Raw genomic sequence first — 20,352 nt, 5'->3', positions numbered from 1 at the left:
AATTATTCTGATGCATAAATAGCTGCTAATCGACAAACAAGCTGACAAAATGTGGCAAGTTATACATTACGAAATGTCTGCATTGATATTTTTCTTCTATAATATCTACTTCTGGGAATCTACCAAACTCAGAACAATGTATATATATATATATCCTAGTTTTCTAGGGAAAAGTTCAAACTCCGTCAGAACCTACACCTTTGGGATTAATAGTTTGACTGGAAAAGTAATCATTGAAACAATTTAAGTTTTTAGATGTCAGAAAAATGGCATTGTTTGGACAATTTAGGCTTATTCCTGTCACCAGGAAGTTTCATGTTAGAAAATTGAATTCTTTTAGCTTTCCTAGAAAGCTGGACACTTTTAGGGAACCACTTGGCCCCTTTGTGTCTCAAATGAACTTTGCAATGAGGTATGATTTTTTTGTTTTTTGCTCCTTTTAAGTTTTGTTTTTATACATTTCTTTGTCTATATAGAGCAGAATACATTTGTACATGGTTTACTTTGCTGTTTTGCAGTTGTAAAGACTATTGGTTATTCTCCCACAGTTTAATGTTGCATCATACTGATAAGAAGAAAACACCTCCATTGTTCATTTGCTATATGAGCTTGTTCATTTTATTTGAAATAAAAGTTTTCTGTTTATTTTATTTTATTTTTTTTTCCAGATCATTTTCAAGATAGATTACATTGTGCAGATCATGTTAGATCATTTAAAGGATTGTTTTTTGCCCATTTGTTCATTTCCTGGCATGAATTTCATTGAAATATATAGTACTTGTATTCTACCTGGCTTGAATAATTCAGTTTTCAGTGGGCCTACTTTCCTGTTTAGTATAATTATTGCTCATCATTTTCTCATAACCAATTAAAAGCAATCTAGAAAAGAAATATAGTAAGGATTCACTGCCAGTTTATTGCTATTTAAATGAAGTGCTTTTTGTCATTGATTTTACATTCAAGATGCAACAAATTATATGATGCACAGTCTGGGAGGCAAATCTCTTTTAGACTTTTAGTTTGTGTTAATTTTCACACATCTGGGTTTTGCATGTCAGAAATTGAAGTAAAACTGTTCATGGATTACAGGGTTTTCTCCCAATCAAAGATGGTGATTAAAAATGCATGTGACTTTCTAACAACTGGGTGGTGATTAAATTTCTACAAGAGTTTTACCCACCATTTTACATATCGGAGTTTCTACAGATTTCATGGGAGAAACAGGTTCTCCTCCAATGTTCTCGAGGATTACACGATATCTCCACTCCTGATAGTTAATTTTTTTATTAACTATCTCGAGTGGAGATATCTTGTAATCCCCTTGAGACTGGAAAGAATTTATTTTAAATGTATTACTAGATCTTACAACTTCTTTGACATTCATAGCCTAGCTAGACAAATACTTCTATGCTTCACATCACTTTTTATTGGGCCAAAATTAGGGGCTTATTTATTCATTGCAGTAAGCATTCATTGCCTTACAAGGTTAAAACAGTTCTACAAACATATGTTAGAGCCCCACTCAAATTAACAGTCTTATTTATGAGTTCCTACCTAAGTTATATGTGTTAGTGTTAAGTTATGCTATATTACATAAACTACTGTGATATTTGAAATGTGCTGTGTAAATATTACAGTAGTACAGACATTGTACTGACAAGGTGTAAAGAATGTTATTGGGTGGGTAGTGATCTGATATGTTGTGACAATTACACTGAGCAAACCTACATTTTTCTTTGCTGTATGTCTGCTGTCATGATTAGTTTTATCTTCCAAGGTGGTCAAATGTTAAATGTATTATATTGTTTTTTTTCTGGTACATGTACAGATATGTGCCATATATAAAGTGATTTACAGTGGCTTTTGTTTAGGTCCTGCTTTTCTATTGACTATTGAACAAGAGTGAGGAAGTATGAATAGTCTAGAATCTAACATTTTGTACAGGAGAGGCAGTTTGCATGTACCTTGCAGGTTGCCAATAATTTTACTTGTGATTTTAGAATTAGAAATGTTACATAGATTCAAAACTATGTTATGAATGGAACACTTCAGTTCAAAGAAAAGTGAAGAATTTCTAACGAAGGCTTGATTATAGGGATTAGTGCTTAAGAGGAGTGTGTACTTAACATGCTGATTTTTTTGTCTTCTGAAGTTTCAACTGCTGGTTTAAATAATGACAAATGTATTGTGTTAAGCATGGCTTTGAATGCTACAAAAGGGGAAAAGAATGAAACCATGATAAAAATAGGGGGTGTAGGACATAAATCTTAGTCTTAAATACTTGACATCTTTATTTGAAAAATGATTAAAATCCATGGGAGACCACTATCATTTAGATTAAGGTTTTGTTTTTGAAGTGTTACAATACATTCATCCACTTGAACAGAAGTAGGATAAATATTGGTGGTAAAACATGTCATCAATGCTACTGATGTTTTCTGCCAAATGTGGAAATTTTTATTGATAATGAAATTAATTTTCTGAGTAATGTCTTAATATCAGTTCAATGCTGAAAATGTCTTCTATAGCAGTCAAGTCACATGGTCATTATAATATTGTAAGGATTTTTCATTACTGTTTTTTTTTTTGGCTGTTGTTAATTTCACCCCACTCAGTGATTTGGTGGTAAATTGGAATAGTCTTGTCCATCCTCCATTCCTTCCATTCCAACTCCTCCTCCATTACCTTGCCTACCACTGATCATATTAATTTCAAAATTGCTATGATAGATAGATATTTTATTTTTATGTGCAGCTTGGCATATATTATAAACATAACATCACATTCATACATAGTCATGACACTAAACATATCTATGTTTTTTCACTAACCAGTCTTTAGAGGCTTATGATGAACTATCATTTTATTACAGTTGTAACATATAAATTTATATGTAGCTTGGTATTAGTATGTCTTAGGTTGTAAGCAAAAATCTCAGTTTGCCCATTGTTGGAATGATTTCAAATTTGGTTTGCAGCTTTACTTATATGAAATTATTATATACTGCTTTACAAGCAAGTTCTGGTTGTTTTGTGTTATGCATGTAAATTATAGTGTAAATTTCATTACAAAAAGTTTTACTTTCCATGGTGGTTTGTTGTTCCAATTCAGTGAGCTGTCCATTGTGAACAATTTTGTTGCTGACAGATATAACTTCCTGTTAGACAAATGTTGAATAATGATTGTCAAAATTATCTCACAAAAATATTGGGTCCTTCTGATGGGAATGATTTATATTGTATTTCCAGATTTTGTTTGTAACAAAATTTGGTTGCTGTATTAACTGAACATGATATTAACTGAAACTTTCTATAGATGTTCAGTGTATGCATAGAATAACAATTCCTGCAACTTTATACTTATTTTGATCTGATATTAATTTCATTGTTTTAAAGTAATATGTATTTTCTTAAGAAGCCAGTAGGGGAGGTGTTTGTTATAATCTAATTGTATTGTGTGAATTTTATATAAGCCACTGGGAATAAGTGTCAAAAATGTTTAACTTTCTATAGAAATTCAAAGAAAGACTTACAGAAAATTAATTTATTTCCCACCCAAATCATTTTATCCCTAAGCTAATATCTCTGACCTTTCATCTTCAATTTTAAATTGAAATCTTTACATAGTAATTTTTATATTGTGCAGGTAAGTTGTGGTTATAAATAAGAAGAATAAGGTGTATATACCTGATCTGTGATAGTAACTAAGTCAACTAAAGCTTGGGATAGTGTTTGATGATTTAATGGCATTAGCTGTCATGAAATTCATACTCATATTTTTGTAAGATATCACACACAGTAGTTGTTAAAGTTTTTTATTAGTAAGAGCCTTGCTAGACTTGTAGATTGTTACAGAGGTTACAATACAAACAGTCCTGCATCATTAATTTGTGTACCCTACAATTCCGCAGTGCTACCTCCTGTCTGTCCATCTGCCCCCAAGTTTTTGTGTGTAAAAAATTAAAAAAAAAAAAAAAAAAGGCACAACTGCAATGTACAATTACTAAGTACCACTTTAAGATTAATTCTGGTCAAAATTTGATAAATAATTTTGCAACAGCTTGATTTATTTTGCAAGACTTAGAATATTGTGATTGGAAATAATATATGTACAAAACTTCCCAGGTGCAAATGTTAATATAAAATTGTGGCTAAAATTGACTTTACATTTTTGTTACTTTTTTGTTGTTGTGAATGTTTGATAAATTCATGCATAACAAGTCAGATTTTGTAGGCATTTTGGAAAACTAAAATATTTGTAAAGTATCAACTTCGATTCCAATTGGACAGTGACTTTTGTTACTGTGAAAGTACTGTTGTTCGTGGGGTACTAATTTTCGTGGTTTTTGTTGGTAGACTAAACCATGAAATTTTGTTGCCAACGAATAAGAGATTCCTGTTGATGGGTATACTGTAAACTTCAGGAATTCAAGAGCCCCACGAACTTGTGTTTCTTTCCTGATCCACAAAAATTGGTATCCACAAATTAAAGTACCTTCTCAGTAACACTTAACTTGAAAGGGGATTCCTTCAAACTTAAGTTAGCAGTCATCTTCTTAAAGTACATTTACATGCCTACCTTCTTACCCTGCTGGGTTTTTATTTACAGAGCATAGTTTTCTGATGTGTGAAGCAATAAAACCAAACCAAGTGGTACAATTAATCTTACTAGATCAGTGTCTGATAGACGGCTATCAATCCTTTATATGGAAACTTCAGTGGTGACTACCATACCTTGTAAATCTAACCATGACAAATACATGTAAGCAACAGTCACCTGGCCACTGTTTCTTTACTGCAATGTGTGGTTATCATCTTGGATTTTGTGTTTCATACCTATAACTACCATACAGAAATTGTTTTGCAAAAAATGTGGATTAAAAACAGGGAAATTCATGTTTGTACTGATTTTTTTTCTCAAATCTTTTCTGGAATCTGTCAGTGTTGAATGTCAACATGAGTATTAATTACTCAGTTTCAATAATATGTCTTCTTGTTATGCTTTGGATATTAAGTTGCAGTTAATTTCAAGCATCAGCTTTTCCAGGAAAAATTTTATGGCTTCTGTTGAAATATTGCAAAATGATTTGTAGCAAACTAATTTCAGGAAGTAATTTGTTGAGGCTTCTGTTGAAAGTGATCATGTTATTAATACCAGTATTGATACATGCAAAAAATGTACAAATGATTTATCAATCTAACAATTCCTGAAAAAAAGTTATTTCTATCATAATGCATTAGACAGCAATAATAATCAAAAGCAGCCCTCAGACAAAGTGAGGCAAAACTCCATTTACACAACAGTAAAATGGGCAAGAAACATTTATTTAGACCACTTCTGACAAAACTGATTTATTATATAAAGAACTGACTATAGACTGTCCGAATGAATGACTTTTTGATGGAAGTTTCTGTCTTAACGCTGATGGTCAATTAGGTTGCGTTTGATTTACTGGTCATAGTAAATATTTGTACACAGGTCTGTGCAGAATACTAATTCCCCTTATCTATCAAGTCCTTTGTGAGAATGCTGTTAGTTTTCCAAGGAGAACTGGTTATATTGACTTTATTGTAGCAGTCACAATTCCTAATAGTCATATTACTTTGTCAAAGAAGTAAATGAATTATTCTTAGCATATCTTACCAGAAGTCTCAGAAAAATGAATACTTCTGCAAAATTTGTAATATTTGTAATACCTTCCTGTATCAGATTCTGTTGAAATATGCATTTTTCTGCTATGCAGGTTATAATTGATTGAAAAAGTTTCTTTGGTCCTTAATGATCATGCTTTGTACAAATATTGTGTGGTTGAAACATTTCATTATAAGGTTTATATTCATCAATCAACCTCTTGGAGTGCTGGGGATTTCATGAATTATGCTACCAAATTCTCTTTCTGCCAAAAGAAACATGAAAACACATACTTGATTCAAAATAAGAATTTACACATCAAAATGTTATTTCCAGTTTTGTTTTTCTAATGCTTAGCTTTTATATGGCAAAGTATTAAGTATGTACATGTGCCTTTGATTGGGATTTTGGAATGGAAGAAGTAAATAGTTCGGAAGTAGGTTCAGTGAACAGGTTAGGGGAGCAAGGTAACTTAGAATTGAGAATGATCAAAAGTTTTGTAAGATATGAAGAAATCAATTCCACTTGCCCACTACATGTTTTGCTCACTGTCTTGCTAATGATACATGGAGAATAAGTTTGAAATATATGCACCATTAATAATGACAATGTTTGCATCATGTTACAAATTTCAGCTGTTGAAGTAATGGCTTGTCAAACAAAAGAAGTAATCCTAATGTATAGTATTTTAGTTTCTTCCCATTGGGTGGTAATAGGTTCAAACTAACCTCAGTGGGTTCTTACAATGCATAACTACACTATTGTATTCAGCACAGAGGCATTTCAGAGTACTTGAAGACATCACTTATTAGAAAGCAATGATTAAATGTCACAAGATAGAATACTTGTGTAATTGTACATTTTGTTATATTTCAAATCACTTTACAGTACTGGATGCTTTAACTTGTTTAAATAACATCAACAAATTGAAGAATATTTGCATGTAAAGTGGATATTATTTAAAGTATTCCAAATTTTAGGAGCTTGATAAAAATAGAAGAAGAAAAAATTCTTGCCATTATAGTGGCTAATCCATCACCTAGCATGCATGCTCCTCTCATCTGCCTTTTGTTTACATTGTTTTTGGGAGCCATGAACAAGAAAAGCTTACTTAGGGATGGTGATCTTATATTTTAAATTAAAATGAGAAAAAAAAACTACATGGTATCAATTGGTTATCTTCTAAATGAAGTTGTTTTACTTTCTCTCATCTAATTATCACTGTTGTTTCAATATTCATACATTTTATTGCACCAACCTAAGTTGTCTGTATCCCGAGTTTCTGTAACCTTCCTTCCCTGAAGCTACGGTACTATTAATTAATAATTGTTTCATTTATGAATTAAAAAATCTCATATAAATATAATATTATTCATTTGAAATGTCAATGACCTTTTATTTGAAAAGTTTTGAGATAAGTCTCTATAACCAGAATAATTGATTTCTATACGTGTTCCCTCTTCATTGACCTAATGATGGTATAACTCAGGTTAACTTAGCAGTAAATTTGATGATGAAAGAGAAGGATACACTGAGGGTGGATCATCAAATGTTTAAAATGAAATTAGCAGCATTCTCTTGTTGCATGCACATGCTTCATTGAAAATTGATGGTTTATGGAAGACTAACTTTGTGGTTTTCTCACTATTCTGTGGGTTAATTGGTAGAATAGATCCACCCTGCACTGAGTTATTGTCAGTTTTGTGCATATTCTTGTAAAAACTAGTGCATTTTGGGAGGTTGCATTTAAGAATGCTTTGGAGCAATATTCTAGCTAAAAGTTAAATTGAAGGACAAAAATATGTTTATGCAAACAACAGTGATTAATGAATTTTGATTTGTGTAAGTCTCGGAAAAGTTCTCTGTAAAACACTGAATCATCAGACAATTTAGCACCTGAATTTGAATTAGTAGGTTTTTTTTGGCATCATCCAACTAGAAGTTTTTGCACATAAATTCTATGTAAAGTAATTTTCCTGTACATGAAGATATTGTTCCATTCTGATGATTTCCCGAGAGGCCATAAGTAAAGAGTCTTTCTGACAAATCAAATTTCCACAACTTAGTCCTCACCATAGAATTATTTGTATTAAATAGCTCTGCATTGATCTACAGAAGCATAACTTTCTTGTAATAGGTTATTAAATAATTTCCAAATTTAATAAAATTTGGATATTAGCAATGAAAATCATGACACCGTATTACTGCCTTTAATCTTAATTCCTGATATTCAATTAGAAATCTCCATTAGACAGTTTTTGCTGTTATGTATTTTTTTATTGTTACCTAATGAACCAATGGAAATTTTGTTTGTTATTTCTAGTGTTTTAAGTGATGTTTGATGTCTAATGTAGTTTTATGTCCATTTTACAAGTCATAAATAAAAAATCTAGACTTTGATTCCATTCCATTGTTTGTGGGGGGGGGGGAAATTGCAATAATTTCTGCTTTATAAGTTTTTTATATTACCAAAGCAAAAATACTGAAATTACCCTGTCTGTCTGTACATGTAAGTTATAACAGTCAATGGATTTTAATGAAACTTTGTATAAAGGTTGGGCAGTAGATGTACATGAAGCTAAAATCTATACTTCACCTATAGTTTGCAATATGGATAACTTTTTTTACCCATTTTTATTACCAAAATACTTCAAATGATATGAATTATTGTAGAAATACCATGTGTGAAATGTTTTCTCATTTTTGTAATTTATTTATCATAATAGAAGAAAACAAATAAGTTGTAATCTTTTAACACTTCATTTATCTTCTCAAAGCCTCAGAAAATTTCTAAATTACTTTTTTTTTGTTGGTTTCATTGAAGCATGATCTAAGTTTAATTAAAAATAACCAATTCTGAAGTTTGTTTTTCTTCAAACACTGACTGACTAACTTTTTGATGAGCAGAACCTATTCAGTGTAGCCTCATTTAATGCCAAAGTTGTTGAACGAAAAATCCAAGAATATTCATTGTAAAAGTGTTGAGTCTAAGAAATGGTGCCAGAATTTTTTTTGCATTGTAGAGGAATTGATGTTTAAAATGTCTGGTTTAACAATTAATAACTTTATTCTGATAGAAATGGTTGGATTAATTGGGGGGAAAACATTCTATGCTAAATTTAGCACTGAAATGAAAGGTTCATTTGGTGAAATTTTGACAGATGTTTTTGTTGGGACAAGACAAACAAATCCTGATCTAGTTCTATAATTATGACAGTCACTATATATTTTATTCTGGATGTTAATTCTGTTGCTCGTGTCTTTCTCTGTCTCTTTATTGATATTGTTTAATATTTTTAATTTTAGAGATGAAAAATGTTTTATTACCAGTACATGATAAAGTTTTGAGTAACATGTTGTTGATTCTACAGAACTATCCACTAGATAGAAATAACAAGGCAACAGCAGTAGGTCCAAATGTTAATGTATTCAATTGAACAAAAATGACATTAAATAAGTAGGTTTTGTTCTAATGTTGTCAACTGCAGGACCACATTGTAGTGAGGACCTAAATGGAACCAACAGTTCTATATTGGGTTAAACTTTGAATTGTTTCCATTACTCATGAGCCACCCAGCTCATTGCTATGGCGGCCATAGTTTATTCTCTCTTTCTCTCCCCTTATATAATTGATAGGGCATAAGTTGTAAGCAGTTTTGGTTGTTATCTAATTTGTGGCTTTCAGTACAAGTGATATTCAAATTTTAAAAAATATTAAATGTGTGTATAATATATAGTAGTTGTCTACATTTCCATCCTCTAATATTTCTTTCCAATTTGATATATCAGTTCATCACAGATTAAATCATTTTAGACATGTGCCAGGTATAAATGAATTTTAAAAATAATATTTTTACGATTTTGTTAGGCATGTTTCAGCTCATTTAACTTAAGCTGATAAGACTGTTTCAAAAGAATTTTTGTCATTCTGTTGTTTATTATAAAATTGCAAAGGTACATGTGGGTTTACAACTTTTCAAGATCAAGTTCCAACTCTGTTAATGTTTGATGTCAATCTACTGAACATGAGATGTATGAGGCACCTTGACTGTGGTACTTATTTGGAAATCGATAGGACATTAAGATGCTTTGATTGTTGTACCTGTAATTAATTGGATCCTCACACGTGTCTTTGATGTTCCTGAATTACAGGTAAGGTGAACATTGGATATGGCGACATAATCTGTCATTGCTCAATAATAGCCATTTGTCCAATATAGTCAAGAATAAAATCTCTTTTTTTCCCCAAAGAAATGAGAAAACGTTCAAATCAATCTATGGTAGTTACGGAGTTGATATAGCATTTAACCTACATTAGTTATTGTGATGGTAGTTAGTAATTTTCAATTATAGACGTGTACTTTACATTATAGGTTAAAGACATAATTATTGGAATGTTATAGGGTGTATTCAGCACTAATAAGAAATATGAAGTGCATAATTTAAAGTAACAATGATATCACAGAATAGATAAGTACTATTTATTTGAAAAAAAACAAGGTGGTTATCCATATTCTAATAACTGTCACAGCAGATGAGGGCTTACATCATAATGGTTGTGTGGGTTTCAAATTCTGCATTAGCAAATTTTGTAAAACTTCAATAATTTTACTGATGAACAACACACTCAGTAGATTGTTTTTGTGTGGGAAAAAATCTTATTTACTCATTCTATTCATGTATTCAAAAACTAAAAAAATCAGAAAGAAAACCAATGTTTTTAATACCATATTTACCGGTACATCAAACGTATGTGGATAAAACATCTTTCCATGGTATGAAAGTTGATCCTTAATTTCTTTGGTTTGTGCAGGTTTCTAAGGGAAACTAAAATGTCCCAGTGACTTCATGACAAAAGCATATTAGGACTAATTTTGTTCAGTTTCTATTCTCCAAAGTACCAATTATGTAGATTGATACCATGCTTCAGTATGTATCCACTAAAGTATTGTATCACTAATGCTTATTCCAGTTCATCATGGGATTCTGTACCCAGCTATACAATAAATGTAAGTCTTCTGTTGAGTAACTGAAGTGATAATGTACCCAATGGCATAATATCTGAAATAGTACAATTGAGTTGATGAAAAAGGAGCATTAACTCAATGGTTCCTTTAAAGTGAGTAAGTACCCCATAGTACAATATCTATAATTCTACATTTCAGTAAATGGAGAAGTATTTTACCCTATAGTACAATAAATCTGAAGTGATTTATCATTTCTGATGGAATCTGTTATTACTTTGGTTAATTATTGATTACATTGTGTTTCATTAATCATTAATTAATCCTCTTTATTGGACATTTATCTTTCTGTCTGTGGTCTGACTACTAGCATTGAATTCATAATTCTTTAGATTTAGATTTGGTGTAACATCAACAAGGAGTCTTATTAACTTCACATACCAAACACTAGGTAGAAGAGAAATGCATGATATTTCAGAAGTAGGAAGGGTACCTATGAAATAAAATGAAATTTATACTATTAGATGAAGGATGATAGTAGAAAAATCATTTTGAATCTTGAGTTAAAGAATAAAGTTGTTATCAACAATCTGTCAGAGTTCAAGGATACAATACACTTGTTGAACTTGAACTCTGTACTATTGTCCAAGATGTGAATGAAGTCATTCTGAGGGTAATGTTTATTTAACCTATCGAATCAAAGATTGAATTATGTGGTAATAGATTCTGAAATTATAATTTGATTGATAGAAGTTTGGATGTTAATATCCCTGAATGTAAAAAATCAAAGGAGTTGTCTGTAATGCTCCTCCTTAGCTGATTAGCATGGACTAAGAATAATCAGGAGCTTCTTGTCTAGATATTTTTATAAATACTTCTTGTTTTAAGTGGCAAGTTTCTTTACATTATTGACACTTGATAGACACGAACAAATGATGGTACTTAGAAGAATGGTTAGAGCTTGTGCTAGAGTACTTATAATAAACTGATGGTGTCTTATAGAATTAAGATTGTGTTTGATATATTCACCATATGTGGTCTCTGATGTTCTAAAATACATCTATTACTGTAGAAATGGAGCATTTAGCAACTGAATCAGTAATGTCTTACAACAGACAACTGTTTAATAACCCTTAGTGCACTCTTAACTATTTCTTGTCATGGTTATGCTGTATTCAGAGTATTTTACATACAGACATATTATAGGAATGTCTGTCTGTCTGTTACCATCTGTCTTACTCTCTGCATTAACATATCCCATCATAACTTGAGAATCTCTTATCTGAGTTTCTTAAAATTTACTTATTATTGTTATTTCATGAGAATGTTCATGAAACAAACAGAACCCATTGTCATTTTCAGCTCACCTGGCCCCAAAGAGCTATTGCCATCACTTGACCTCTGGCATCTAGTGGTGTTGTCAGTTGTCATAGTTAACAATATCACTACTCTGATTTTATGGTAGAATTTGAAATTATGACCATGGAAGGCCGTTTTCATCAAAATATCCATTTCTATGAAACATTTGATAAGTAAGCTTACAGTCTCACTAACTACTAATAATGTTTCCATTATTTTACATGTTAACATTTTTGAAGTTTACTGTGAATTCCCAGGACAAATGGCATCTTAAAGTTGCATACCATTGTGAAGCCTGGAAATAAGGCTCTCAAAATCATTATGTAATTGGTATGTTTTTAGAAATTTTTCATAAAATTGACTTGAATACTGAATAGATAATCATGATACTGAAAATCAACATTTTTACCTTTTCTGCTAACCTACTGCATGGAGGCAAATTACCCACACATGTAAACTTCATATACTTTTGTTGTTAATTACAAATATAATTATATAGTACACATTCTCAATTACCATGCATAGGTTTTGTGAGTTTTTTTACTACATAGAGGGGTGGTCATGTGATGTGGAATGGGTAAATTAAATAACAGTTTTTCACGTATATTTCCTAAATCATTAGAATTAGCCTGATTCTGACTTGGGTTAAAGTGGTCAGCATGGTGAGATCTTTGCTTGGGTCAATTTTCATGTGAATCTGTTGAGCCACGTTGGAGTTATTACCCTTTTACATTTTGTTATTGCTTTTGAAATTTTTTTCAATAGGAACTACTGGACAGAATTCTATGAAAGTTGATATGTTTCTTAAGTATGAGTTTAGACTTTTTATTCAAAAAAAAAAACATTGCTGCTTTGACAAATATTAGAATGTAGCTTACCAAGTTAGTGAGCTATAGAGCCTTTAGTTACCAGTTTCATCATCAGTGAAATCAGGTCAAGTAGCCACTTTACTTCATTTGTCTCTCCATCCAACATGCTAAGGAGGTACCTACTAAGTGTAATTCTAAAACTGAAGTCATATGATGTAGTTAGTTAGGAATTTAACAGGTCCCAAACAATTTTACAGAGTTTTCATTCTGAAATCTTCTATAGAAACGGACACACTTTTATAGCATTGTCAATTTTGGCTTTACTTTATAGAACAAATCTTTTTGAAGCTTGAATATTCTTTCCTAGACAAGTACATTCATTTTGTCTGAAGCACTACATAGATACTATCTTGAGTATAGGTTGTAAGTCATTGCATGCCATTTAAATCTTTTTAGGGAATTCTATATCAAGACTGAAAAAACTTTATCAGGGCTGTTTTTCGAGCATGGTTATATGAAATCAATGACATTTCAGAAATGATCGAGAAACATTTCATGTTCTGTAACAATTGTACTATTTTTTTAATTGTCTTTCCTTGTAATTTCCTTTTGCTGTTATGAATAGATAAGCAGTTTACTTCCAGATATATATATCACAGAACCATGATATAAACTGGGAAGATTTCTTTGTTATAGGTTGTATTGTGACTTTAGTGATTGCTCTTGACATATCATATCTGTATATTGATACTGTGGTAACTTGGCAAACTATCTCTAGGGAGTTCTCAGCAGTATATCAGCAATATTATTTCTTCCTCTTTAAATACCATTTCAAAAGTAATGAATATTTTGAAACCATTTCAGAATATTTGCTAACACATGTTCATAAGTGTAATGTAGTATAAACTTGATTTATTCGAAGAAATTTGAATTATTTTCAAATTTTCAAAAAGATGAAATTGTTTTCAAAGTGATCTCAGTACTTGGGCAATAATAGAGAGCCAAAAGTGCACTGAAGATAAGTGTTAGATCTTAAAGTACAACATAGTACAAAGGATCTAAATAGATAATGCACAAAATAATCTTATAAAAGAACCTTGATTTAGATCTGTTCAATTTATTCACAAACACAGACCATAAAACAAAAATTTGAAAGATTGAATACCAAACCGAGATCTTCAGCCAATTGTTTGATGATCAATCATTATTAACTATAATTGCGCAGTCTGACATCTTAGCAAAAAATAAATGAGACACTCTCTCTTTAAAGTTCACCTAGATTATTTTGTTTTGTTGTATTATTCCCTTTTTTGTGTTTTTAAATGCAAAAAAAACTTGGTTTGAATTGCAGATTGCAAATTGACAATTTCAATGCTATTTATGGAAAATTTTGGGGTGTGGTGATTGAACTTGTAAGAGGAATAATCCTGACATATTTAATGCTGTATTTATGGTGACAATTACTGAAAATAACGAAATAAAATTTGAGAATCAAGTAAAACATTATATAGATGTAAGAAAGACAGAGAGTTTTAGGAATGAAGAGTGTATGTTCACAGAAAGCCTTTCCGTAGCTCTCCTGGACCAAAGATTCGAGTAAGCTTATGCCATCACTTTGTGTATGTTCACAGAAAGCCTTTCTGTGGCTCTCCTGGACCAAAGATTTGAGTAAGCTTATGCCATCACTTTGTGTATGTTCACAGGAAGCCTTTCTGTGGCTCTCCTGGACCAAAGATTTGAGTAAGCTTATGCCATCACTTTGTGTATGTTCACAGAAAACCTTTGTGTGGCTCTCTTGGACCAAAGATTTGAGTAAGCTTATGCCATCACTTTGTGTATATTCACAGAAAGCCTTTCTGTAGCTCTCTTGGACCAAAGGTTCAAGTAAGCTTATGCCATCACTTTGTGTCAACTTTCCATTGTCCATAAACTTGTACCATTCAGAAACAAATCTACTTTCAATTCTGTTTGATCAAACATAGTGGGGACCACAGGCTATCTGAGCTTGTGATTGGCCAATAATTAATGATAAGCTACTACAAAACCACCATTGTAATGTTTTGAAACTTTATTTGGTTGTAGACCTCAGTGTTCTACAATTTATCCACTTTATTTGTGGCCTAGTTTTATTAGCAGTTGGCTACTACCACTCAATCATTTTTCAGGTGATTATTTTAGACTGTTATATGTCAGAACCTCTAGTTGCCGTGTTTTTCTTCCTAAAGAATATTTTATTATTGTTTGAAATTTTTATTTTGTAGAAACAAGTGAATGATGCAGTGATAAAAGAAGTGGTTTGTTCAGAAGATGTGGTAAGTTAACATAAGAACTATTTAAAGAGTCTGAAAGATTTTCTTGGTAATATAAATTAGGTATTAAAGCGATATCCTACTTGACAGATCTAAGACAGTACATATTACATGATACATTAGTTAACTCTAAAAGTCTGACCAACTCATGACCGAATCTACAATGTAATGGTGAATCAACTCAGGATTCCGTCATCTGTCGTTAACGATTCTTTAAACATCTCCTTTGAAACTACTGAATGGATTTGGATGAATCGTCATATGATTGTTCCTTAGAGTATCCTGCACAAAATGGCCATTTGGATTTTTGATTGGTTATAAAAACAAGGCCACCGTTACTAAAAATAGAACATGGAGGTCAGACAGCAGATTTTTGCATATATCTCAAAAACTGTTAGGTTTTACCAAATTCTGAGGTGGGGGTGGTGTGAGTGTTCAGCATGATGAGGTCTTTCTGTTGCAAAATTTTTTTGAAAATCTGTTGACCCATATTGGAGTTATTTCCCTTTTTGGATGTTTTTTGCTGTTTTGCTGTTATTACTTTCAAAAATCTTCTCCACAGAATCTACTGTAGAGAATTTAATGAAAGTTGATATTACTATTTTTTAGGGTGTACTGCACAAAATGAATGTTTGGATTTTTGATTGGTGAAAAAATATGGCTGCTATTACTAAAAATTGAACATAGGGTTCGAAATACAGTTTTTTTTTTTGCAAATAACTCAAAAACTGTTGAATTTGGCAAAATTCTGATGGAGAGTAATATTGTTCACCATCAGAAGACAGACCTTCGCGAAAATTTTCAAAATGATTTTTTGCCTTTTTTACTGTATTTACATATTTATTTAAAATTTTTCATGGGTCAAAAAACATAGCCATTGTTACTAAAAATAGAATATAGGGGTCAGAATGCTTTTTTTTGCATTTTTATCTTTAACTATAGAAAAATAATAAAAATAAAAGCTACTTACAACATGAACATGATATTCTGACAGCCATAATCGAAATGGCTGTCACTTTGAAATCATTTTCACCAGTTGCTCAGATTTGAATGATATTTTGTTTCTTTAGGAAACTAGGTGTTTTAAGTTGAATGGTGATGATGAAAGGTCGTTCTAGGTGTCCACTTCTGGCATACTTTTATACTTGCTTTGATTTCAAAGATAATTGGTTTATATAGTAAAATAGTCCCCTGATATGAACGGTGATGATGAAAATGTTGGATAGCCGTGGTTTAACTTCATTTTGTGTTCTTGTTCATCAAATATATACTGGGCTAATGCCCCTTCAGACTCTGTGGAATAACAGGGCATAGGGGGACCCCTGCTCAATTTTTTTAAAACACAATTTGAAGCATTTCCAACATTTTACAGTGCCTTAGGTACTCTTCTTAACTTATGGCAGTCATCAAGATATGCTCTTTTTCGACTATTTTTTGTCATACATGGTAACAAAGCATGATACCTTTACTTACCTAGTTAATCGGGCATGGTTTGCAAGGTGAGCAATTCAGGCTCTTTGAGAGCCTCCTGTTTTAATTTGTGCTTGATTTCTACTTTTCAAAAAAAATTCTAAATTCAAATAATACTTTGTTCTTATATCACAACATCATAGAACCCTGAATTTTTAAGACCCTGTAAAAAAAGATATGAGGTACTTTTAAGTAAGGTTTTTGATTCTTGGTATAGGTGTGGCATGTTTAGAAATCATCTGTTGCTGTTTTTTTTTGTTTTTTTTTTTATGTTTTAATCAGTATGAAATAAAATAATAACTGATAAATGATTACTTAGTACAAAGTCCATAATTTTAATGTGAGAAACAGACTTAACTTTAAAATTTGCTCATTGATATTGCATAATAACATCCCTTGTTTCATGAAATTGGATTGAAAGTATTTCACCATTTCTCATTGATAAACAAAACATTTGGCACTAATTTTTGGAAATAATAGTAATTCCAGACAGAATTACCTAAAATCATGAGGTTTAATTACTGCATTTAATTATATCTCTGGAGATAAAAAAGGATTGTCACAGATGGATATCTAATCAAGGGAGGTAATTATGGAACACATCAACAAGTGCCATTGGTATTATTACAAAACTGATACTAATCTGTCTTTTATTTAGTTTATAAAAAGAATTATGTTAAGGTGTGGAAGTCATTTACAGATTATAGGCCACCCAGTTTTTGTACTTTCTATTTTTACAGATTAGTTCATTAACTTAATTGAATTGTCTGTGTACTTTAACACAGCAACTATAAATAAATTACAAGGACAATACTCTATAAGCTTAAACTGTATAGTACCCTCTGCCTGGCAATGCCTTTAAGAACTTTGTAACCATGATAGCAGTTCCAACTGAAACCTTTCCCATGGTCACTACATTGTGTTGCAGCATGTTTTAATTCAAAGATAAATATTCAGAAATGTTAACATTCTAAAATTACAACAGAGATTTATATGAGTGGCGATTCATGTCACTATAAGGATATTTCTATAATGGTGCTTTTCTCTCACATGATAGTTTTAACATGTTTGTTTTCATTTATTGACTGTTTATATCTTCTGTACTGTTTTGATAACTGATTTTACTGATTTTGACTGGTGGCAAATTTATGCTGCACATTTGTGTTCAAATATACTAGAAATAATGAACCATGTTTAGCCTGCTCTAAAACCTGGTTTAACCCACCTTTTATTTTGAAATGCCTGTCCCCAATCTCAGAACTCTTTCCATCTGCATATGCCAGCTCCAGTGCATGTACTTATCAGACATTATGATTAATATTACATGGAATTTAGCATTCTTATACAAGTGGTTTCCCTTTAATAATACATTTATCATATAGTTTTTCAGCTGTTATAGATATAGAACTTCTCAGCTTTTAAGTAAATGAAAATTTTGAAATATTTACAATACAAGCCTTGTCTTCTTGGGTTAAACTGTGCTCTGATAATTGTTTGATTACCTCTTCATATCTTGATAGCCAAACTCATTTTTTTATATTTAAGATTCTTTTCTGTAATAAATTATAGGTGTATCCTGCTTTTGCTCTAAGTGTACTTTGAAGTGATACTTTTTTTTTCTTAAAAAGTGCCTTATAATTTTTTCTTTAATTTTAAGATTATAGCTGAGGATCCATGATAATATAAACTGTTTACTTTGAAGCAGACTTGTTGACTTTATCAACCTTGTTTTTCACATTTTGAATTAACTTACATTGAATCACTCTCTATACGTTGGTTTTTTGATGAAATGAGTTGGGTAAATTACCACCAGTCTGGCTGAAGTTTATAGTGGGAATATTGAACATGATGTGATTCTATTGCCTATATCAAGGAACCAAGAGTACTGAGGATAATATGAGAGCTTGCCATAAAGACTAGGGAACATAAAATCTATTGGCCATTTACATTAACTATGTGGTAAAGGGCTAATTGGTAAGTTTTATGAGGACATGGCCATTCACCATGTATTGGGATGGTGAATCAAGACTGGATTATTCAGTTTTTATGATTTGGGTAATGAATTGGGTATTGAAGTAATTACTGATATTGTTGTGCAGAATAAATTAAGTGTTAGGGTGAATTTCTAAGATAGAATATATAAAAAACATGCTGAAAATCTTATTTATGTAAATATTTTTTATAAACTTATGAAAAAACATACTGAAAATCTTATTTATGTCGATATCTCTTATAAACTTTTTTTTATCTATTTTAAGTGTGATCTAAATATATTTATGCAATTGTTTAGTATATTGTACCAAACTTGCAGTATTTGGGATTTTAATCTCTAAGGGTGAATAGACTTAATACATATTGGGTAAAATATACTTGATACATTATCAAGTAACAAGTAATAGTAAATTACATTAAGTGAATAAATGTCATAGAAAATCTTACTTTTATTGGTTTTTGGCTTAAAGAAAGATCATGTTGGTGTCCGGGAAAGATTTTTCTATTTGGATTTATTGGATGAGACAAATACAAAACCGAATCTTCCCCTCTAGGGTAACTTTATATGACTACCAATAATAGGACAGTTTTACAAAACATTTTTACATGTAATACTAGGATAAACTTCATTTAAACAAGTCATATTGTAGTTTTTATAATAACCTCTTGAATTGAATTATTTTCCACCTCTGAAACTCTCATACTCATGATGAAAAATGTGAGATTTTGATGTTATAATTATTATGCTTTGCAGACATTTTTTTAAAGAATATGAGTATTTGTTTGTAATACTTAGTCATACATTTCTCTTTTGCCGGAATACTTGTAAAAATAAAGTATTTGATAATGAAGATTAGTCTATCCATCACTTTGTTCATCTTGATTAGATCGGTCTCAGCTTTTTAGAAATGCTTCAAAAATGTCTAATACATTTCTCTTCCATTGACAATTATAATAATAACATTCTATTGATTTCTTATTTTAAAGAGTGTTTGAGACCAAAGTTGACAATTGTTGGACAAGGAAATATAAGATTATCTCAAGTTGACAAAGCAATTTCCTGTCTACTGTAATTTTTGCCAATTAAATAAAAAGCAATTCTATTTGTCTTTTTGTTAGACATTGATTTAAGGTTAAATTATTCTTGTTTTTTATTTTATGTTACAGTGTAGGCTTCCAACTTGAGTTAAGATTAATTTGACCAATTACTGGGTTAGTGGTCTCATATTTTACCAATTATCAGATTTCTGTACCAGTTGAATGAGTACTAACTACTCTATCTTTAATACATTGTAGTCCCTCTGCATGGGCTGTGCAATTTTTATTAGATTTCCCTGTACACATGTTAGATACATGATTGTTCCTTCATTATATTATGGTTGATAAGAACATTTCTGAGTTCCTGGAACATATTCTCGCTAATAGGAACACTTTTGAATTCCTTGAACCTGTTCTGGCTGATAGGAACACTTTTGAGTTCCTTGAACATATTCTGGCTGATAGGAACACTTCTGAGTTCCTTGAATATATTCCAACCATCAGGAACATTTCTGAGTTCTTTGAACATATTCCGGCTGATAGGAACATTTCTGATGAAACAAAGACATTCAAACTGTAAGAAGTAGTTCTACGTTGATAAGGATTGTTAGGTTTGATATGTTAGGGATATCAAGTTTTACATCAGTTTATATAATATTCTGCTATGTTATTTCAAATCAAATTGGATATGCCACCAAAGAAAACAAATCAAAACTGCTGAACAGATAGGTTTTTGCTGGATTGTTTATCTGCATAGAACTAGATACTAACATTTACTTG

At 31.2% G+C, this 20,352-nt stretch overlaps 1 protein-coding gene across 2 annotated transcripts in view; it reads left to right on the top strand.

Moving 5' to 3' along the window:
• The window catches only part of LOC148626277 (uncharacterized), an 80,263-nt gene that overhangs the window by 44,083 nt on the left and 15,828 nt on the right, over positions 1-20,352 (top strand). For both annotated transcript variants that reach the window (XM_088570158.1, XM_088570159.1), the window contains one exon: positions 15,025-15,075. In XM_088570158.1, coding sequence (XP_088426284.1) covers positions 15,025-15,075 — 51 coding nt within the window. The remainder of the gene's footprint in view (positions 1-15,024; positions 15,076-20,352) is intronic.

The sequence above is a fragment of the Perna viridis genome, chromosome 2, assembly GCF_037379345.1.
Source record: "Perna viridis isolate PV_CMFRI_1.1 ecotype Kerala chromosome 2, ASM3737934v1, whole genome shotgun sequence".
NCBI lineage: Eukaryota > Metazoa > Mollusca > Bivalvia > Mytilida > Mytilidae > Perna > Perna viridis.
The sequence above is the reverse complement of the archived record's forward strand: the minus strand, read 5'-3'. Positions and strand labels throughout refer to the sequence as shown.